Consider the following 22,909-nt stretch of genomic DNA (forward strand, 5'->3'; position numbering starts at 1 on the left):
CCTTAGGTAATGAAAAACATTAAGACGCTGGAACTATAAGGAATTACTTTTGTTCGACTTCAACGATTAACTGTCAAAGTGGTCTTTGATTCATTTTCTGTCAATTGACTAATCTGTTAATCAACTAGATGTTTCAGCTCTACAAAGCAGGCTCACATTTTTTACTTAACAATCTGCCAAGTTCTGTCACCTCCAGCAACATTCGGTTGTTTGTGTTTGTCTTCCCTTTTTTCCTTCCCTAACCTTTCTTTTTTTTTTATTATTATTTTTTTTTTCAACAATGTCTGGGCTCACAGACTGAGCATAAGCCCTGAGCTAAGGACAAAAAAAAAAAAGTGCAACTGTCAGAGAGAAACACTGTGTTCCTGTCTCTGACCTCTTCATGCAGAGCTGTAAAAGGGACAGAGGACCAAAGGGGGAATGTGGGACACAAAGGCTGTGACTCATTGGGGTTTCAGTGAAGCATCAGGGCTGGAGAGCAAAAACCTTTGCAGAGATAGGAGGAAAAAGGTTTCCCACACAGTACGACAGAAGGTGTGTGACCTTCAGAAGAGTGTTCTTGTTAAGTGGCCGTGTCATCACATGTGGTGCTGGCGGCACGAGGGGGGGGGGGGGGGGGGGGGGGGGGCATTGGGGGGGGTAATGCCTGTCCAAATGAGCTTTTGTTTTTAATTAAACATCCAAAATCTAAATATTATAATAACATTTTGATACAATAATTTGATAAACATTTCTTGCTAAATAATTCAAAATATTAATTTGAAAACAAAATTCATAAATTAAGGAAATTACAAATGTATTATTGGATTATTGCATTGAACACTTGAATATTTTGACTTTAAACTAATTGAATAACTATATTATTCTCGTAACATTACTTTTTCCCCCAAAATTATTACGACTTCTCAGAACACACACACGTGTGAAATGAACATGAGGAGAATTCTTTCTGAAATACATCATCACAGTCGTAAGATCAGATAATTATGCTGTTTACCTCCCTGCCTGAGGGGGGTGCTGTTTACATTGTGTCTGTGATTCTGACCTGTTGCGTTGCAGGTGATTGGACTGCGGGACTGATCAGGACTGATTTATTAAGAAGGAACCTGTGGAGGCTGGTGCTCTGTCTTTTCTCTCCAGCTCCCAACCAGGCCGTGCTGCACTGCCGAGGGCGTCGCTGATCCTTAAGGTGGGGGGAGGTACCGATCAAAGGCAGTCCGGGTAGTTGTTGGGTTGAGAAGCCCTTTTTGTTTCCTCCTGTTTATCTGTTGGGGAGGTAGGTAAGCTGCCTGTATTTTCTTTTGGGGAATAGGTAAGTTATAATAGCCATAAAGATAGATTTGTTTATTGTTTCGGGCCAGGCCCACCCTGACGCTTACTGCTACTGCAAACTGTTCTAAATAAATCAATAAGAAGGAGAAGGAGAGAGATGGAGACTCATTGTTATGCTGCGCTCGGGTTTCCCTTAGGCCGGGCGTAACACATCTGAGTCACTTAAGTCAAGGGGTTAATAAATGAATTGATTAAAGCATCATTGACGTTAACAAGAGGCACATGCACTTTTTAAGAGTTGTTTTCCCCAAACAAGAGACATGAAAGAGGAGAAAAGTATGAATCATGCCAACATGAGGTCTGACTCAGCAGAGGTAACATTAAATGAGAAGGAGAATAAATGTTTGAAAGCGATACCCGTAGGCCTGACAGCCTTACTGCACGTTATTCCATTATGTTTTCATGTTTTGATTTGTCACCTAGTGCCTGAACTTTGTTTTCCTTTACACAAATAGACATTTCTAACATAGATTGAAATACACCAGAATGCAGGTAATGAAGGTAAGAATCTAATGCATGCATTCACCATTTATAAAGAAACATTCAACATCATATTGTACGGTAAGAGTTGTAAAAAGTTAGTCTCAATCACTGAAAATTAAATGACTGTTGTAAATTTAGTTCAATTTTCAATCAACTTACAAATTAATCAGATCTAATAAGCCCGACAAGATCAGTGAGACATTCATTTCACTGAAATGGAGCTCAAGGCTAACTAATAGTCTCACTAATGGCTTGTTTGCAGCGTTCTCCATCACGTCTGTTTGTAAACTACAGCGGTGTCCACACTGCATACTGATTGTGTTTGCTATCTGCCACACATCATGCCTTGGTAGTATAGGCGACTGCTTTTGCCCAACAAACATGTACTTGGGTACCATTAGGCAATGATAAAATATGTGACTTTGGAAAGACGTGTCAATTAAACTCAACAAAAAGAAAGCAAAGTGTATTTCTCAAGATGTATCACTTTTTCCTTTCTGTAGCTAAATCACCATGGATGCATTAAGGAGAAGTGGATACGGTGCACAGCGATGGCACCCCATTCATTCCTTTGAAAGCTGATACAAAAAACTCCTCACACTTCTGATAATAAAATGTAATTTTGGGGGATTTGTGACGCTCAGAAAAATACATTACAACTGCTCCTTTTCAATCATTGTGGATGGGAAGAAGATTTTGTTCAGCTAGTCTGCATCACATGATGATCCAAGAAGTTGCAAAAACATGTGTGGCCACTATAGGCCAAAATCACTTCAGTGCATGTTAGTGCATGAGAGTGTGCCCGACTACTTTGCTTATGACTATACAGCAGTTGCAGCTGATAACGGCGTCCTGTCCGACGGCGGCGCAGAAGCGTATCGCTCATCCTCGGGTTCCTCCTGCCCAGAGATGGGCAGTATTTCTATTACTTGTATTTGAAATACGTATTTCAATTACTTTTGAGTATTTTGTAATTTGTATTTGATAGGGCAGATTAAAAATCTAACGTAATTTGTAACAAAATACTTTAGAGTGGAGTAATTTTGTATTTAAAATACTCAAAATACTTTCTCCACGAATCAAAAAAACAGTTCAGTCTTCAGATCTTCAAGTTCAACGGATTGTCTGTCAAGTTAAATATTGTATCTGAGTGTGACAGATGTCAACTAGCTTGATGTATAACTTATGTCTGGGTCTGGCTACATAGCCTATTATTGTATAAACATGGTGATGGTTATAATATCAAGCTAGCGATCGATGCTAACATGCTAATAACGCTAGCATGCTGTCTAGGCTAGTGCATAGCCAGTGTTTAGCAAGTTAACTTATCAGTCGAGTAGCTAGTGTAAACACATTAAGAATAAGCTTAACAAATATGCTATATATTTGTAAACACTGCTGTATATTTGTAAACACTGCTATGTATTCGTAAACACATTTAGTGACGCTTAAACCATATGCTATGTGCAGTAATCATAATATGTCTTTAAGTGTAAGTCACAGAGTGAGGCTGCAGTGATTCTCACCCACGCAGAGACCCATCGTTAACTGACCAATAGCAGAAACCAGGTACTCCCCGGTCTTGCCACTGCTTGGTACAAAATAACAGTTTCAACAAAGAAGCAGTTAAGCGACCTTGGCCTCAGAACGCACTCTCAAACACACACACACACACTGATCTGACTCATCGCTGGAGCGGCTATCCGGGTGCCGGTAGGGACGGACGTCCTGTGCACCAATGAGGCTCTCAGAAAGTTTAAACCAAGAGCCGCCTCCACCAATAGTCAACCAATCACAAAAATGCCCTTAAGGACTATATAGTTTTGTGTTCTCCCTTGGGGAGCGCCTTTTTCTTTGCTGTCACAGATAGTTTTGATTTAGGTCCGAGCTCGTATCGATCTGCTGCGTCAGAATACTCCTGTTAAGAATAAATACTTTGTTTGATTTTAAGTCTATTGAGTTCAGTCTAGTCTGTGTCCTCTTTCACTAACACTAGCTATAGGAAGAGGGAGATTGGGATCTTGTATGTCATATGTGATGAATATTTTCTTGTTGATACAAAGCCAAAGTTTATGGGCTGTTAAGTCCCATTAATAAAAATATATATATACATAATCAAGTTGTTGTCTTTCAATAGCTTTGCTTAGTTACACTGACATTCTGTGACTGTTCTTCCTTTTTGTGGGGTTCACCAGAGCTTTGTGTACATTATATAGGCCAAACCTGAATGCTCTGCTATACCAAACTGTGAGAAAACAGAAAATCTAGAAAAAAGTATTTCCTATATGTTAAATACAAAATACATGTATTTTGTTACATTTTCTGGCACCAGTATTTTGTATTTTGTTGTAATACATTTATTTGGGGGTATTTTGTATTTTGTATCAAAATACATTTTGATGTATTTTTGCCCATCTCTGCTCCTGCCGTTGTTAGCGCCGTTAGCTATGAGCAGCCGGCTCAGCCGCGATGTTGAGAGCCGTGGTGAGGCAAAGATATGCTCTGAATTTTGTAAGATACCCTGAAAGGATTTTTTTTTTGTGAACAAAGCCTGTTTACCCGACCCAAACATTTTGTGTGAATCCTGCGTTACCTCTGTTTGATGGCTCGCAATCTTCTCGTCTGATCGTCATCAGCAGAATCACAAAAAACCTGCTGCAGGAATAGCGTAGCATCGCCCGCATGCTCACGTGTACGCGTGTATGTGTTTTCACGTGTGCGTGTGTGTGTGATACAAACGTTATCACACACTGTGAGTTCACGCTGAAAAAGCACTTTTTCAGTGTGAACTCACTGGAGCCAAACCTTGCTCAAAATGACTGAATCGGACAGTGTTTATCTTTCCGTTCTAGTTTTGACTTTGGTCGTTGAGACAAAGTCACCACCGAGCCCAGTAAAAGTGGATGCACACATGGAAGTGGGTTCAATTGAGATAAAAGCGACCACTCCTAGGTGTTATGCTTTCCTGCAAACTGCCCTTTAAATGCCATGGAACAAATGCAAGTGTTATGGCTCTGTTTAATGCAATGTCATTTTCTTTATGATAAAACTGTACACTCAGACCAGCTTTTTAATATCTGCCAGTCACCTTCACATTTCCGTCCGAGCAGTTTTATTCAATATCACCGCAGCTGGAGCCAGAAACTCCTCACCTCCAGATTCGTCTTTACAGCCCCGATTTGTTTGGGTGGAGACCGATGACGGAACACAAAACGCAGGAACCTACTGCATTATGGCAATGCCTGCAAGATGCTAATTAATTGATGGTCCTCTTGTCTGACGCATGTCATGGCATGCATTACAAAGGTGAAGGTTATTCTTTGCCAGTGGGAGAAAGCACTTTGTCACACCACAGAACAACATGTCATCTAAATACTCTGATATATGTGCCATTGCTTTCACGCAAGGGCATATTTCATGTTGTGACAAGCTTGAGTTTTAATGGTGTATTGTTTTCGTGACATATCATTGCATACTGCTCATAGCTGTTAAATAAGAGAGAAAGGTGTTTCCTGTTGTGGACGTAGCGTTTCACACTAATAACCCAGCATCAACCTGGAGTGCCTTTGAACCAAACCAGCTCGTCTTGCTGTGGATGAATTCAACTCCCACGGGTGAAAGGTCTAATTGTGTCTCCATCGATTGCTTTTCAAGAGCAGCAGTGTCATTACTGACGTCTCACAAAAGCTAAGTGCGGCGTGGTGAGTGACACAATTTATCCCTGCACTGCGAAGACTGCACTTAGCAGGTATGGCCCAACCAACGATTGATTAGAGAAGGTGCAGCAGCGACCAACGAGCGCGTTCTGTCACGGAAACTTTTAGTCCACTTATTAGTCATATTCAGATGCACTCGCAGTGACCTTCGACCCTTTACTTTAAGTCATCTTCAGGCTCTCTCGCATAGTTATAAAACATTTAAATTCAATGGAATGCATGCAATCCATGGTTCAGCTTTTGTGTGCGTGTATCCATTTACCTGAGTCGCTTAACGCCACAGAAAACATTTAACAGCTGCCACATAGCGTGCTTGAACCTAACTGTGGCTAGCAGCTGTGTTCTGCAAGAAGGTGAAGCAAAGCAATATAACACTATAGGAATCATGAAGTCGCCAGGGAGAAGGTTGCGCTGTACATGCCTGCAAACCATGGATACGTTGAATGTCAACGTTCCTATTTGTATTCTGACAGAGCAATGACAATGCAATGATATTAAAACAAGCAATGCACAGAGCAAGTGACGTATTTATAAAGTTACTGCCGTTAATGAAAGTTACATGGTATAACAGCGAGTATACCAAGCGAGAAAGTCCACCAAAAACGTGTAGGTGGTGTTGGCGTCAAACAAACACAGAACTTTCACCCAGGAGACCGCTGTTTGTGTCCTGTGTGTTTATGCTTGTTATGTGTAGTAACGTAAGATAGTCCGTTAAAGGCGGATATTCATTTGCGCTAGTTACGTTGTTACAGTTGTTCGGCCTGAAAGTGGAGGCTATAAGGGGTCAGAAGGGTCAAGTTTAGACCATTTCTTTCTTTGAAAATGTGAGACAAAGTATCTCTTACTCCTCCCAACATGTTTCACCCCATTTCACACACACACACACACACACACACACACACACACACACACACACACACACACACACACACACACACACACACACACACACACACACACGTGCGGTCTCACTACCGCACCTGTGCGAGAAAGATACTATTTTGGCGAGATTTTTTTTTTTTCTCGCGGGAAAACTCCGCCCACACTTAGCAGGAGAGGGGAGAAACATATGAAAGGGTTGCTTGGGAGTCCTACCAACATTACACTCTGCAGATACATGCAACACAGCAGCTTACTGGAGGACAACATGAGCAACAGAAACAAAAGGATGACAGGCCTCGAGGCTCTGGAGCACATCCTTGATCACAACAGTGAAATAGAGGAGGATGTGTCTGAACATGAAGACCATCTTGAGGTCAATTCAGATTACAATGTTACTGATTATGAACCATCAGATGAGGAAACTGATATATCTGTTCCTCCAAGCGAGACATTTGTGTCAAAAAATTGTGAAATACAGTGTTCATCCTCACCCAACACACGTATACCGAAAATATTATAAAGACAGTGGCAACATGTATCAGCACAAAGCACACCGTGACGACATGTCACTCGTGTGCTGTGTAGACACACACACACACACACACACACACAGACACACACATACACCTCGTTCATTGTGTTCATATCTTGTTAATTTTTGTAAATGTCTGTTCCTTAACACTATAAGTAAACATGAGTACAGTTTAATTTCAATACAAATCCTCATGACTCATTTGGCTTGATTTTGAGTGAGCGGGTCAATATGACCCTGAACAGCAGAGGTGTCTCATCTCCATTTATCTACATCACCCCATGAAAAAAATAATGTTTCAAAATGTAAAAATAATTTAGAGAAAAATACATGTTATGATAGACTAATGCAATTTACATCTAGGTTTTTCCAATGTACCTAAAAAATTGTTTTAACATGTATTTTTCATTAAAACGAGTGAGTTACCCTCATTGAACTATGATCTATGGAGGGGTGAATAACTTCATTCCACTAAATACTGATTGAATTGTTAGTAAGGGTGTTGGTGATGAGGTACAAACTATATTTATTAGGATTTTTTGGTTTCTGACAACTTTTGGATGATTAAACCTGCACCGGGTCATATTGACACGCGAACATCATGGCTGTACCTAAGAAACGAACATAACAGAAGGGTTAACAGCTGCCACATAGCGTGCTTGAACCTAACTGTGGCATGCAGCTGTGTTCTGCAAGAAGGTGAAGCAAAGCAATATAACACTATAGGAATCATGAAGTCGCCAGGGAAAAGGTTGCACTGTACATGCCTGCAAACCATGGATACGTTGAATGTCAACGTTCCTATTTGTATTCTGACAGAGCAATGACAATGCAATGATATTAAAACAAGCAATGCACAGAGCAAGTGACGTATTTATAAAGTTACTGCCGTTAATGAAAGTTACATGGTATAACAGCGAGTATACCAAGAGAGAAAGTCCACCAAAAACGTGTAGGTGGTGTTGGCGTCAAACAAACACAGAACTTTCACCCTGGAGACCGCTGTTTGTGTCCTGTGTGTTTATGCTTGTTATGTGTAGTAACGCAAGATAGTCCGTTAAAGGCGGATATTCATTTGCGCTAGTTACGTTGTTATGGTTGTTCGGTTAGGTTGTTATTATTTGAACAGAAACAGTGATCTTTTTTCTGACCTTAACCAATAGTTTCGTTGCCTTGTTTAACGGCGGACAGCAGTGGCAGGAAGCAGTGGACAGCTGATGACAGCCATCCCTGTCACGCCGCTGCAAGTGCAACAAAAGGCCCCGCAACCGAGACGCCAATGAGAGTCATTTATGAATGTATTCCTCGCAAAACGTGTAGACGACGGAAATAAACACTTAACGAAACACAGTTCCTTCAGGTAGCTCATGCTAAAGGCTGCACCGAAGCAGCAAACACTGGAGGCCACTTTTAAAAGGAAAAGCAGAGATTACCTCGACACGGCGACAAGGCCAAAAAGATTACAGGGAGGGTTTGTCATTTTATACTGTTTATAAACTTTGATGCAGGCATTCGCTTTTCTTAATGCAATGCAGAGCCATTCAAAACTGTCAAGCATATATACATTGGATTGATGGAATAACTTTAATGTGCTTGAAGTGTGCACTGTGCAGCTGTATTATCGAGGAGAATAGAAGTATTGGATCAGAACTCGGCACATTCCATATCGAGTGACTTGGATCGGGATCACAGGCAAAAAAAATAATAATTTGATCAGGGCATCACTAGTTATTATCAATTCATCATCAGTTCAGTAAGTGTTGTAAATAATACAAAACTGGCTGCCCATATTTTTCATTAACCAGATGGCTCGAGGAAAACTGTTCAGAATTAATGTGCTGGCAATGTTCCATTTTAGCCACATCCCAAGAAAATGACTTTGTAATAGGATTTTATGCCCAAGGTGGCAATAAAATCTAATGAGGAACAACGGTCCATGAAAAACAAAACTCTTCATTTGCTAACAACATAACAATGCAAAGCTATAATATCCCATGTACTGTGATTGTACTAAATACTCCCTTTGTATCAATGATGTCAGGGTCTGTGTACACTGTCGTAAACTTCAAGTGGAGGCAGTTGAATCTGTTCATCAAACATCAAGGAGAATCACTGGAATCATGTCAGAAACCGATTGATAAAGTAGTTGCAAGTGTCATCTAAAGGGTCGTACCCACCTGAGACGACGCACGTTTCCTCACATGCCTCCAAGGTCTCGAAGTTATTGGCGTTTCCCCCGCAGCCTCCATATTCAAACAGCTCGCAGCGGCCCGTGTCGACATTGAAGAAGAATCGGTCCTTAATGGCCTTGCAAGGCCCTGGCTCGTCCTTCAGGGCGCACAGCTCATTGAAGATGAAGAGCTCGGGTTGAGCTCCATCTGTGGAGGTGGGATAGAAAGACAACACTTAGCACTCTGCTTCCTGTGGCGCTCGGTGAAAAGGATTTTTGTCTGTGTATGTGTGTTGGGGAAGAAATTAGGTCACGACATCAAACTCTAACCTCGGGCTTCGAGATAAGGTAAAGTTGCATGACTGTATACTTTCTTAAAGACTCCAGTGTGTGGTTTAACAGCTTACTGTTTTTAGATACTCTGTGGCAGATGGAAGCTGTGTGAGGGATTTGTTAACGGAAAATCGTGAGCTGTGTGACCTCACTTAACATTTAGACTGAAATATTAATAATTAAATATACAATATTGTAAAGCTAGAAGAGCCACTTTACTACTTTTTTTTTTTTTTAGAAAATAACTCACAATACAACTTCTGCTGAAGACACAAGCTTACAGGTGGGTTTTTTTGTACTGAGACTAAGGAACCACCAGGGAGAATCTAAATCCCCCCAGTACATAAAAGCAGATCCAGGCAGGTGGCAGCTGGTGGGAGAACAGTGAGTGAAAGCAGCAGCTATGTCACAGGATGCAGCACACAGCAACAGTTTGCACTGCAGCAGATCAAGCAGTGTGTTGCAGAGCTGTATGGTGAATATTCTGCTGGACAAAGACAGGGGCACCATTATCCATAATTGTCAAAAACAGATACAGTTGCGACCTGAATTAGCTCTGAATCGACTTCTCTACTGTCATTATTGTTCATAAAAGCTAGCCTGGTCCAATCCGGGATAGAGGTGACATTAGAGCTCTACTAACCACCGTTGCCGATGTCAAATCACTATCTCTGTGGGCTGTTGGGAAATGTCTTTCTCGGGCCTCATCCCTGCTGATTTTAAAACAGGTCTCTGTTATGCCTGCCTGTAGAGTTGCAGTTACTTCAAAACCCACAGAGAAAAGAGGAATCTCTGTCCAAAGGGATTTGCAGCTGGCCAAGGCTGGGGGACTGAATTGTTCACTATACAAGCACAGAGAGGAGAGCGACATAAAAGGGACGAAAAGGGAATGGTCGGAAATGAGGTTATAAGTTGAAATATCAATGTGGTCAGGTTTTTAGCCAGGCCTGTGGTGTGGCTCTATGGATCGTAGTAGTGCTCTGTCGGTCAATAGATACACCAATTTAGCTCAGACTGAATAGAATTTGTGCATATATGCATGTTCCCCAGAGGATGAATCCTATTGACTTTTCCTCTGACACTGTTATGGGGTTGGCATTTGTGGTTTTGAGAGAAACGTTTCAACAACTAATGGATGGATTGCAATGAAATGTGGTACAGATGTTCATGCCCCCCACAAGGTGTTCAGGCCAAACACAATCTTTTTTTTTGCGCGGCAAGATTACATGCAAGTTATTGCAAAGATGCAAATTTGTACCAGGCGACTCATCTGCATGAATTGAAGTGTTTAAACTTGAGATGAAAATTCGTGCAACGTTGTGTTGCGAAAGCCTATTAGCATTAACGTTCTCCTGATGTCACAGAGGATCAGAAATGGAGGACAAAGCCCTGCGACTCCACGTCAGTGCAGTACAGAGACAGAACAAAAAAAGTGAGGGATTGGAGAAAAGTGAGCGAAAAAGGCGATAGGATGACGTAGTTCTGAAAATATGTGTTCTTTACTTAACTTACTACCAACCAAGTTAGCACTAATGTTAGCATAAGCTGTAATGACATTTGCTGTTAAAAACAGCCATAGTCACGTCCGTAACGTTTTGCGAAACGTTTGGTTTTAAAACAACATCCGACTTTTGATGAATCCTTAATTAATAAGAAAACTTCAAATTTCAATTTGTCCAATAATTCGTTTTTTTTTGGTGATTAAAGAAATAACTTGTAAGTGCTCTCTGGTGGATGGAGAAACAATTTCTGAAATACCTCAAATAAACTTGGTCATTGCTGTCATATCATGAACACAGATATAATATATCTGCAAGAAGCGACATCCGCTGATTCATCAGTCTAGCTCTAGCACTTCGTGCTACTTTAATGTTAGCATGGTAACACACGCTCAACCAGGATGGTGAACATGATGAAAATAGTCATTGTTAGCATGTTGGCATTAGCATTTTGCTCAAAGCACCTCTTTGCCTAAGTACAGCCCCACAGAGCTGTTCTCTGGTGTGACTGGACATTTTATTAAATTCTCTTTCCAGTGAGGTACAAAGTTCTATCAAAACACATCATGTAACGGGAACCACCCTGCCTGACCAATCAGCACAGCAGTAAACAAACAGTCCCTCTGTCAGGCGAGGTAATGAGGCCAGCAGCTCAGCACTACAACCTGCCCTCCATAAAAACCTGTCCAACTTTAATTTATTTGGGACACCATTCAAATACTCCCAATCTCCTTCCCTCCACCTGGCCTGTGGTAATGCTATTGCATGTGGGAGGTTGTGTTCCCTGCAGAGACTTGTGATGTTTTTTATTTGCGTTCTTCTTGTTGTTTCTGATAAACAGGAGAAGATAGGGCCATCTAGCAGGGGAGAAATTACACAGCGCCACACAATCTATGTCTCCGTCTAGTAACCCCATTTAGGGTATGTAAGCATAGCACTGCACTGCTAAACCTCATTGCACAAACTTTACAGGGAAATTGATGTTTTTGCTCTCTTCTTTGTCATTGGATGCCTCAAGCTATCAGATTTGTTCCTTATGGGATAAGTACAAACATGGTACAGACTGCTGTTTTGTAAATCTAGTAACAAAGAATGTTCATTATGCCAGACTGTGGCCGCCCAAGGAGAGGGAAGAAAACTGCTTCCTCCTATTGATTGCTGGTTCCCTTGTGTGAGACAGACCAAAGTACAATAAGCAGTGTGATCTTCAATCACTCATGTCCAATATCCAGACAGAGGCATTGTCAGGCGGTCCAAAAGAAACTCATCCAAACAAAATGTTGAGAGACAACTTAAACTTTTTCTCTGAAAGGAAACTAGAAATGGTCCTTGAGAACACACGCAGATACCTGCAAACGTACACACACACATAGACACACGCTTGCACTCACTTGTTCATTTTTAAGAAAGAATACAGACTGCAGCTTACGATAGATGAACATACAATGGGCCCAAAACACTTCTTTGACAATAAAGAACACATTCAAATGAAGCCATCGCATGAACCACAGCACAACACATTGGTACGGATTGCGTGGGCGATCGGGAGCTCAGGCACCCATGGGCGATCATGAGCACCCATGGGAGAACCAGACCGTGAATTGTAACATTGTCCATTGAAGATCAATGGCGCAATAGACAACATGTTCTAACTTTGAGCTTTTGATACAGTACTTTATTTTGTATTACGTTTTGAACTACAGCCGGGAATGAACCCAAAAAAGTGCACAATATCTTACAAAATGAAGCAATAATGCAAATTTCACTGTTAAACTAAAAACTACACGCCTTTCAGCCCACCACTTTTCCTAAATGTGTGTTTTTTTATGTTTTCTGAAGCCTAGAGGGTACAATGAAAACCATTTTGCATTTATTCCTCTAACCTCCACCTGCTTTATCTTCTAATTTACTCTAAATGAGACCATCGTTTGGTAAATAAACGTCATGCGGTATTGAAGAAGACTTGAAAATAGCAATTGAGACCATAAACTCATGTTTGCAATGTGTATTACTGAGGTAATCAATCAAGTGAGAAGTCGGGTCATTTTCTCAGAGACTTCTATCAAATTGCATGAAAGGTCTCTCATCCAGGCTTTTAAAGGAAGGCTATTAATGTGAAAGACACCAGGAAATCAACACCAGGAATGTCGATCAGGGCTACGTCAAAGAAGAAATGTCTGAAATTAATTTGTAGTTATTGAGTTTGCAAAAACAAATCTGTTAAAATAGATAAATTCTGTAGTTTTATACTAAATTTACTATTTGAGCTGCTTTAGTGAGCCCCACCTCAGCTATTATAGGCTTCATAACACACAGATACTTGAGTTACAGTGTCATACTAACAGAGTTAGAAGAGCTCTGGGCTACAAACATTAAAACAAAAGGAATGAACGGAGTCTTGTTTGTTCCCAAGATCACGCTCTTGCAGGAAAACATTTGTGAGAAGATGACTTCAGGTATTTTTTTTAAATGATGAATTGTATAACTTTTTTGTTCATATGAGCTATAATGGGTGTTGCAGACTAGACATTGATATCAAACTGGGTTACAAAAACAAAACAATAGATTTTCACGCGCGGTACAACGGCTCTGAATGCAAACTTTTCTGAGCAATCCACAAATCCGTGCAAAGCTCCAAATCTGTCATCAGGAATCCTTAATGTTGCTGAACAAAAGGTAAATAAATATAGTCCTCCTAACACAATGCTTCAACAAAACCCTTGGAACTCAACCAACAAATCAGCCAGCTCCGTAAATAGAGACCACGCTGAAAAGGAAGGCAGATTTTAGATGCATCAAATTTCCATTGGCAGCTCGTCTCCCGAGTATCACTGACGGGCTCAGTGCGGCCAAGATTTGCACACATACTCACACGTTTGGATAAAGATCTGAGTTGCTCAACATGCACTGTGCCAAGCACCTCTGTAATGCCAGAGATGGGCAGGTTGAGTCAGTTTGAGGACCAGTCCGAGCTTGTTTAATGTGCCAGAAGATTATCCTGCACCTCCATTTCTAGGTCTTTAGGCAAAGTGGACTTAGGTACAAACTGTACAGCAGCCATGGAGCAGCGAACAACAAAACATAGCCCATTATTGATGACTCAGCGAAAAACAAAACACCAGAAAGCACACAGAATGCCGCAGTGTTGACAGCTCCCACTGGTTCTGGCATCTGCAGCCTTAACTATATGACATTACACTCCACCAGAGACAATTGTAAAGTATGTTTTCTAAGGGGAATCCGTCTCATCATTTCCCCATGCTGTGTAATTGAGAAGGAAATAGTAGGAAAAGTAAAAAGGTATGCATAAAACTCAAAAGTGTTTGCTGACTATACCAAACTTTGTTCAGAGACCTTAGTATAAATAAGCAAAGAAAATAATGACAACAGTGGTGGGAAGTGAGAAGAAAATAGTGCATGTGACAAGAATACATTCTAACGTGTACTCATCATTAAAGTACAAAACGTAATTTCCAGGATACAATTCACAGATGGCTACCTAGAGTACAGGTATTCATTGTGTCTGATTAGGTGCTTATATACAGCGCGATAATTACAGAAAAATATTTTCCATTTCTCTTCAAATAACTGGCAGAGCACAGCACTAACAAATCTGTGACAACAACAACTCTTTTAGACATTTGTCATGTGCATCTGTGTCCCAATCCACATGGTGATGATGATGAATTTGGAAATATTTCTGTACAATAACAACGTATAAATGCAAACACTAAATTAAGGCTTTTAAACTGGTCATGTCCACCAGGTGCCACCTCAAATCTTAATCTAAATGTGTTGAATAATTCTCTACAATCAAAGCAAAAGGACAAAGGAATCTATCAATGGTTATGGAAAACAAATAAATGCATTTTGTTATGCTCCAAATTTGTATGTAAATATTGTGGAGGTGTTAATGGGGTGGGGCCTATGTGTATAAATATATGTGTAGGACCAAGCAAATCCAAGAGAAACTAATTTGGCTCCATTGCTTCAAAGTTACACAAACTGAAAACGAAACCTCGACAATGAAGGCAATAAGGACCTGGAACTGTTAATCATTTTGTTTTATTGTTGTTACTTGGCTGTGAACTCACTTATTCCTTGTTCCAAGTTAGTCACCACTGTTGAAGGTATTGTCTTTAGTGACTCACTTGGCTGAATGGGTCATGAAGCGATGGGTACAAATTCCATTAAACAGAAGTGATGTTGGGTTGCAACACTTTGGTCAGTGCAGTATGCGTGTGCTTTGGTGAAAGAACCAAAAGGGTGCATCAACTGTGGAGTAGATAGGCCTGCAATGTAAGAAATACAGTCAGTGTTTATCGGAGCCTTGCCCTGAGACCAGCGGACAAAGGGCTGAGGGTGAGTCACAGCCCGTCCCAAGATTTGAACAAATGAGGCTACGCTCATTGAATTTATGTGTGTTACTCTCATAGAAGTACCTCCAAATGGATGACTTTACTGGGCCTGAGAACACAACATGTTTGCTTGTTTCTTCATGGAAAATGTGAAAATAGAAGGGGGCTTTTAGTAAATTTAAGGACTAAAACCGAAGATGCTCTCTTTGAATTGAGAAAATACAATGCCATAGAGGTCTATAGAGTGGGCGTATCAATTTAAAAGCCTTAATGTTGCCAGCTAGTTTCTATCTGTTGGAAAGCAGGTAAACAAGGCAGGAACCAATACATTATTCTGTGTTGCTTTTTCACGCTCACATCATTTCTTACAGCTTGTCAACACTCTGTTAATTATAGTCGTATGTTATAATCAAAGTTGTGGCTCTTGAAAATGTAGGAAATTGCACTCTTTGAAATTGTGATTTCAGCTCGACTAATGCAGATTTTATAAGAGTTGGTGAACGAAGGAGGATCAATGTTATGTTATTATTTTTGATTGGCTTCCTGCACAATATATTTATTTAAATTTTAAAATTGAAACTTGAATTTTGTTTTCATTTTAAAGAGTCACTGGACCATAACGCTGTCACAATAACTAATCTTGTTGGATGCTATTTTGTCCCAGAAATAATTGCAATAAACAATGTTATTGTAATTTTATGACCATTTCATGACGCTGATATAATGATAATAAAATAGCATTAGGATGTGAGAACACCATTGAAAAGAGCAATACACTTTTAATTCTTAAAGATATTCCGAGATTAGAATTGGAATATTAAAAAAAAAAAAGTCCTATATAAATAAAAGGCAAATCAAATAAAACCACAAAATTGAGGCTTAGGCACTGTCAACAAAAATGCACAATGTCTGTAGTTCTATAATGGGTGGGAAACTACTGTTTATTCTGGCATCATGTTGGTGTGTTTGTGACATTCCCATGTAAACAAAAAAACAGAAGTGGGAATATCAAGGTTATGTCCATATATTGTAAGATAAGTTAACGTAAAAATGATTGAGGTCACACATATTAGTACGATAAGTTAATGATATAGTAATCATTGTGACGGCCTACTTGACGACGTATTGATATTATAATAAGAGGCTCTGTCAAACAGTATGAAATGCAAGATCAATCAAGTGTGAAGATATATATTTAATGTAAATTCCTCCGAGGCTACTATCAGCAAAAAAAAAGTGGTGGATCAGCTCGATAACAGTCTGAAAAAGACGGTGGGCAGGCAATCTAAAAAGAAACAATGATTCTGAAGATCATCTCAAATGCATCTCATTAAGGCAATAGACGTTGGCCTTTCAGCAGCCATAGAGAGATGACCCCGATCCAGCAGCAATCTTGCAAACAGACAGAGCACTTCCTTCAGTGTGTCATGATTAGAGATCAAAGTGGGCTTCAAGGACCTTCTAAAGCACTTTCTCTTGCAGATCAAAGGAATCCCACTGAAACACGTTTCTGCCTCCAGGAGAAATCGGTTGCCATTTCGACAAACAGTAACATCTTTGAGAGCTCACGTTGTGTGGTTGGGAAACAAGACTGGGGGCTACCCTGAAGGCTGAGTGAGTAGTGAACCTATTTGTGTTTGGCCAGCAACAGGCCTGGTCCTGTATAGCTCGGTACACAGAGCATAGCACGAACTCTGCCAGGTTTGATTGTTGCTGGAGACGCCCAAGTGGAAAAACTTTACACTCACATGAAAGATCAATGTAAATGTGATGTCTTTTAGCCCACAGATCCATGTACAAGCCTTACTATACAAATGTAATGCGGTTTTTGCTGAAAAGATGGAAACCAACCCTCTTGTTCTAACTAGTAGCACAGCAAGGAAACCTGCTGAATTATCTAAAAGGCTTGTGAGAGCCCTGCATTTTTAATCAGAGCCTGCGTGTTGGTATGGCAGGTGTTGAGGGAGGAGGGATGCAATGAGCGAGTTAATTGTCGCTCTGTAATTCGATAGCTTTTGTAGCCCCATTTGTTCCTGCCAAGCCAGATTTTAACATTCATCTCAACTTTTCCACCCACAGTCTCAGATTGTCTTTTGTCTCGCTCTTTCAAACGGGAGACTCTGGACGGATAAACAAAACAAAAATCAAACTTTCTGTCTGCTTTTTCATGGCTTTAACTCCCTTCTCTCTATATCTAGCAGCTGTTTTAATCAAGCGACTTTTCTCTGATGGCAGCTCAGTGGCGTAAATCTCCACGCTCTCCCTCAGCAATGGCATTATCTTTTCCTGGGAATATCCAAGTTGAGCCGCTACCTGCCGTTTCTCACTTGGTCTCAATAACGCAACAATAGCAGGAACCAGAAATCCGTCTCCCTTCGGTGATTCCGCCAAATCCACGTTCTGACATTTGCAAAGTCTGAGCGCCGGCGAACCGAACAATCCCACTCAATGCCAATTAGAGTCCGTCTCGTCTGGTTCTCTGCCAATCAATGCGACAAAGTGTGTTAACTGGGCAGCACTCTAGTGGGGGTGTATATAATTAGATGAACTGCAGGTTGGGGACATATATCCTTCATCCGGTCATGCCTTTGGTAAAAAAAAAAAGAATAATCAAGCACGCCTAGGAGCAAAATTGTGTGTGGCCGCTTCTCAGTCCAGAAGGAGCATATGGCAAACAATGATGTGGGTATAAGTTTGCCATACGTTGCACAAGCCTGTAGGGTAGATACTACCAAGGCACCATCTGCCAATTTGAGGCAGTCCCAATTACAAAACACTCAGTGAATTATTTATCACATCGCTTGCAATAAAAAACACAAGAGTCATGAGAATGGAGGTGTTCAAACCAGTGATAGAAAATGTTCAAGACAGGAACAAATGTATTGTTTTCAATACAAAGAGCAAAGACATATTCGAATGTCATTACATTAAACAGAGGCCAAGAACTGTGACTTTAATTAAGAGGATTGTAATATAACATCAAATCCCCCTACATATTTTAAAATGGGGAACGCAGCAATGTGTGAGCTGCTTATTTGTAAGTGAATCACAGTAAAGTTGATACGTTTCCCAAATTTGATATCAGGATTTAATTTTAACTTTAATTTTTTCAGTGTAGTATAATTTTTAAATAGGAGATGTACATTTTGTTGGTAAAACTAATAGGGGACACATTTTGCAAAGTAGGCCAGTAGAACGTTCTATCATAATGCCGGTCCCACGAAAGCCAGATCCATTTTTAAATGGCACAAAGGAGAGAAGAAAGAGTAGAGGAAAAAGCCACAATGGGATTCAGTCCCGGGGAGGCTGCATAGTAAAGGGGGGCAGAATTTCTAACCATTTCTTTAAACACATCGGCAGTAAAATCTATGATGGTTTCTGAAATGTGTCTTTTCTGTTTTCTCGTCAATGAAGCTTCTGCTGGTGAATATATCGGGTTATTTAATTATATACCGGCAGCTGCTCAGGTTTCTGTGCCGTGCTCACGAACTGTACCAGATCATTGACTTCTTTCAGATCTTTAAATATGTGAGCCTTAATTTAAGTTCCTTGTGAATTTAAATAGCTCAGTTTAGAACTAAACCAGAGATGCGCAGACAATCTCACGTGCCGATTTCCTGCATGTAATCAGAGCATGGAGTGAAGGAACACGCAGGCTCACAAAATGGGGGACCAGCCAAGCATTGCAGGTAGCTCCTTGTCGTTGTGCCATCAGCAGCTACCTCAACGGTCACGCACTCTGATTCTCTCCAAGAGATCAGACATAAGATGAGGTGGGAACACACAGGTTTGTTTGCAAAACAGGCAGCCACAGAACAAATGTAACTGGCAACCAGTCACATCTCACATCTTCTGAGTATTTGATGTAAATGATTGTGAATGGCTGCTTATTGTTCTTTTCGGTTTATTTATTTCAGCTGCTGCAAGAGCCTGTTAGACAGTGAAGCTTGTGTGAAACAGAAAGTAATTGTCTTTTAAGGCTAATTTGTTAGTACGTTGTACACAATGTAAAAGGGTGCTCCGTTCCGCTCTGATTCTGACATTATTTATTGTCCCCTTGGGGATAATCTTACATTGGGCACCATGCGACTGAAGATGAGCTCTAATTAGAAGCCCTGCAAGTAAATATACAACATTTACACATTATCAACACAATGAATACGTATATGAGGCTGTAAAGACAACCTCAAGTACATTCTCAAGTGGCAGTAAAGACATACTGCACAACGCCTGAGGCCAACAGCACATTATAATTTGCTTTAATGAAGCTTGACTACCATTGCTATATATGAGTATTGGTCTGTTTGTGTGGCTCTAATCTTTATCCGTACCTACACAATCCAACTTTTTTTCTCTCATTCATATTGGCTATAGTAGGTTTGACCCACAAAATACATAATGTACAAGGAAGGTGCAATTCGAAAAAGGCACGTCCGCCAGAAAAAATCTCATTGCTTTCTTCAGGGTTTCATTCGATCATCGAAACATGAATTTTAAAACATCCATACTGCTGTCTTTGCAATAATGTGATATTGTGTTATCCCATTGCAATATCATGAATACTAACTACTCCCTATCTGCACTATGCCACCTTTGAGTTATTTGCTGTCAGAAAATTTAAAAAGAGAAGTAAACACTTTAGCGAGGGAATAATTCCCACAGCAGAACGCCACACCGCAGGTTTCTGAACAACCACTGAGAGCGTTCGACATATGGGAATAATAACTTCTCATATTGGACATCACAAGTCGGGAATTTGTTATTTAGTCCAGCCTGAGTAGACAAGCTAAAACCCATTTTTCTAAACACATCTTCCATACCCCCACACACAATGAAGCTGTTATGTGTCGGATATTGAATTGACCTTTGAGGACTCTACAGGCTGCAGCAATGAACATTTGTGTCTTAGTCTCCTCTCCTTTGACGCGGATGCGATTACGCAGATGAATCAATAGGGCGGACAGAAGGCGAGAGCCAGTGGCTCATTCCCCGTCTATGCAAATGTCACCCTCGACTGATTGTACCGTAGATTCACTCTTTGATTAGATGAGAGGATCAATACAGCGGCCTTTTTCTGCAATGCCGGTAATCATTCAAACAGTACAAATGAGAAAAAAGGGGACGTTTCTGTGTCAGTAATTGGTGAGCTTTAGTGAAACTGAAAGTTTGAGTGCATGCTTTCCTGAGAGGGATTACGCCTGCTTTGTGTACAAATCAACAGCACCTTTTTCTGTTCTGTCTGATGTGGTCACTTTGTCCCTGTCTTGTCTCAACAAAAGAATATAAGCAGAACACACTGCAGCACGACTGCAAATTAATCATTTTGGTTTGTTTTCTATTTCGTCTGGTACATTTTCTTGTTGCGCAAATTAAAGCGGACCATATAAAAAAAAATGTGATCTGCACTGATCTACTGTATGCACGGATCCCTTCTCCTCCAGTTATAAACGTCTGTATTTGGGGACTTTATTTAGCACATTCTGTATGTGGCCCAGATGTAAAGCAAACATCGCACTTCTGCTATTATCTGGGATACTAAATATTCCACTTGCTGAGAAACACAGATATGGCCATATCCTGCTCTTATTATTACTCAAACATCTCAGTATGCAATTGCAAATACCACATTTCTAATAATAAAATGTTGATTGTATTTGTCTATGCTTCTTTCTCACAGTCTGAGAGATTATATTACCACTATAATAGTTGTGTCACACAATTTTAGACTCATAGCCGTGTATTTCTGTAAATGGTGGAAAACTGTACAAGAAAGAACTTGTTGACGTGGTTTTCATCTGTCCTCCTATCTTTTGCTTTGTTGAACCCTGTTTGTGTTCATCTGTTTAATGGTCTTGTTGTGCGGCTGATGCTACCACCATGACGAAGGCAAGGCAGCTGAAAAACATTTTAGCGAATAAGACACGGCGTACCGGAGGAGAGTTGCGCAACCTGTTTTTATTTCTAAGGATTTGCATTGAACCTGACACACGGCTCTGCACCTGCACGAAGTTAGGAAAACGTCGGGCTGAAAATAAAGCGAGGCAGATCCAAACACATGATCCAACTACACACAGCCCTGACAGCAGAAATCTTCACTTTACAAGTTGATATTGACTCAACTTCAACTACACTTTTGTTGAGCAGCTTTGGAGTGCAAAAGTAATCTCAACCGCAATAAAAAAAAAACGCCCACCTTGTCTGAACTGGCACAGAGTGAAGACGAAGTGATCACTCTTTTATCCTGTAGTCTATCTGAGTGCTACCTCAACAAGTTCAGACTTAACCTCTTTCTTTTATTCCCCAAACCTTTTGTTCACGCCACTGACACCAGTTGCTATGGTTGAGTGCAAAGCTTACAATTAGTCTCCACACCTTCTCATGAAGAGCGGTAGGCTCTTTCTTTGTTGGACTATCAAGAAATATTGGGGTGAATTTCTGACTTAGACTTGACTGGTTTGAAATATTGACTTGAAATATTGCTTTGCCATTTCGTTTTATGCCTTGCAAAATATATTTGAAATAAAATGACACAATAACACAAGCAATCACACAACATTAAATGTCGCATTTTAAATAGTCTGTTTGCATTTACGGCGAGTGATTTAGTGTAGAAAAATTCCTATCTCGGACAAGTTCAGCGTCCTGTGAGATGCATCACTTCCTGGAACTTAAATAAAGCTTGCAATTATCGTCAGCACGACTCATACAGGAAATGTTATTATAGCCTTATCAGTCTGCAGATGACCAGTTGGAAACTTTTTTTTCCAGGCTCAGAAAGGATACCACTCTCTTTTTAGACAAACCAAAAGGAGTGAGTCATGAAGGCATGAATAGGACAAGACTGCATCCCTAATAAGGGTCAGTGTCGGTGTCATTCACCCCCCGCCCAATATGCAAAATATGTATCCAATTATCTGTCAACATTCAACAGATTAAAGCTTCCTGTGAGCTACAGAAAGACACTAATAATATATCCCCAGCTGTCTCCACACACAATGCCCTGACAGACACAACACTCTGTGCACACAGACAGATCAGGGGACATTTACACTAAACGGCTCTGCAAATATTCTGCATCACCAAAACCAGAAAGTATGGAAATTGAACAACTACCACAACCATAAGGTGGTTTTGAAATGAGTTTCAGAGACATTGCAGGAGTCTGTTTAAAAAATGACTTGCCTGGGAACCAGACGAATCTTCGAGGGAGCTTGTTTGCTCTGGCCGATGTGTCTCTCTGCTTTGGACAAGATTCCATTGACCTAAGACAGGCCGGGCCAATCACAACCAATTATCTAACATGGGGGCGCGTTTGAGATTAAGACCGTAGAGATAGGAGCTGTTGAGGCAGTTTCGAAAACAACAACATGATGGCTCCAGCTGATATGGAAGAGAGCTGAACTGGACGGTATATTTTCTGCAAGAAGTACAATTACATGCACTTAATTAAAGGCGAACTAAGCCCATTTTCTAATTTCATGCATGTTATTCCAATGGTTTAAGATTGTCCAAAAATATGAGTAAGCAGGAACCACTCTCTTCCAAATCCCAAATCTAAAGTGTTAAAACTGAAATCTGTGATGTCATCAAGTACAAAGTGTGGA

General features: G+C 40.5%; 1 protein-coding gene across 1 annotated transcript in view; it reads right to left on the reverse strand.

Annotated features, from left to right (window-relative positions):
* The window catches only part of tfpia (tissue factor pathway inhibitor a), a 40,237-nt gene that overhangs the window by 10,431 nt on the left and 6,897 nt on the right, over nt 1–22,909 (reverse strand). Inside the window, exon 2 of the mRNA XM_079170027.1 lies at nt 9,123–9,323. Coding sequence (XP_079026153.1) covers nt 9,123–9,323 — 201 coding nt within the window. The remainder of the gene's footprint in view (nt 1–9,122; nt 9,324–22,909) is intronic.

This window comes from Pholis gunnellus, assembly GCF_910591455.1.
Source record: "Pholis gunnellus genome assembly, chromosome: 12".
NCBI lineage: Eukaryota > Metazoa > Chordata > Actinopteri > Perciformes > Pholidae > Pholis > Pholis gunnellus.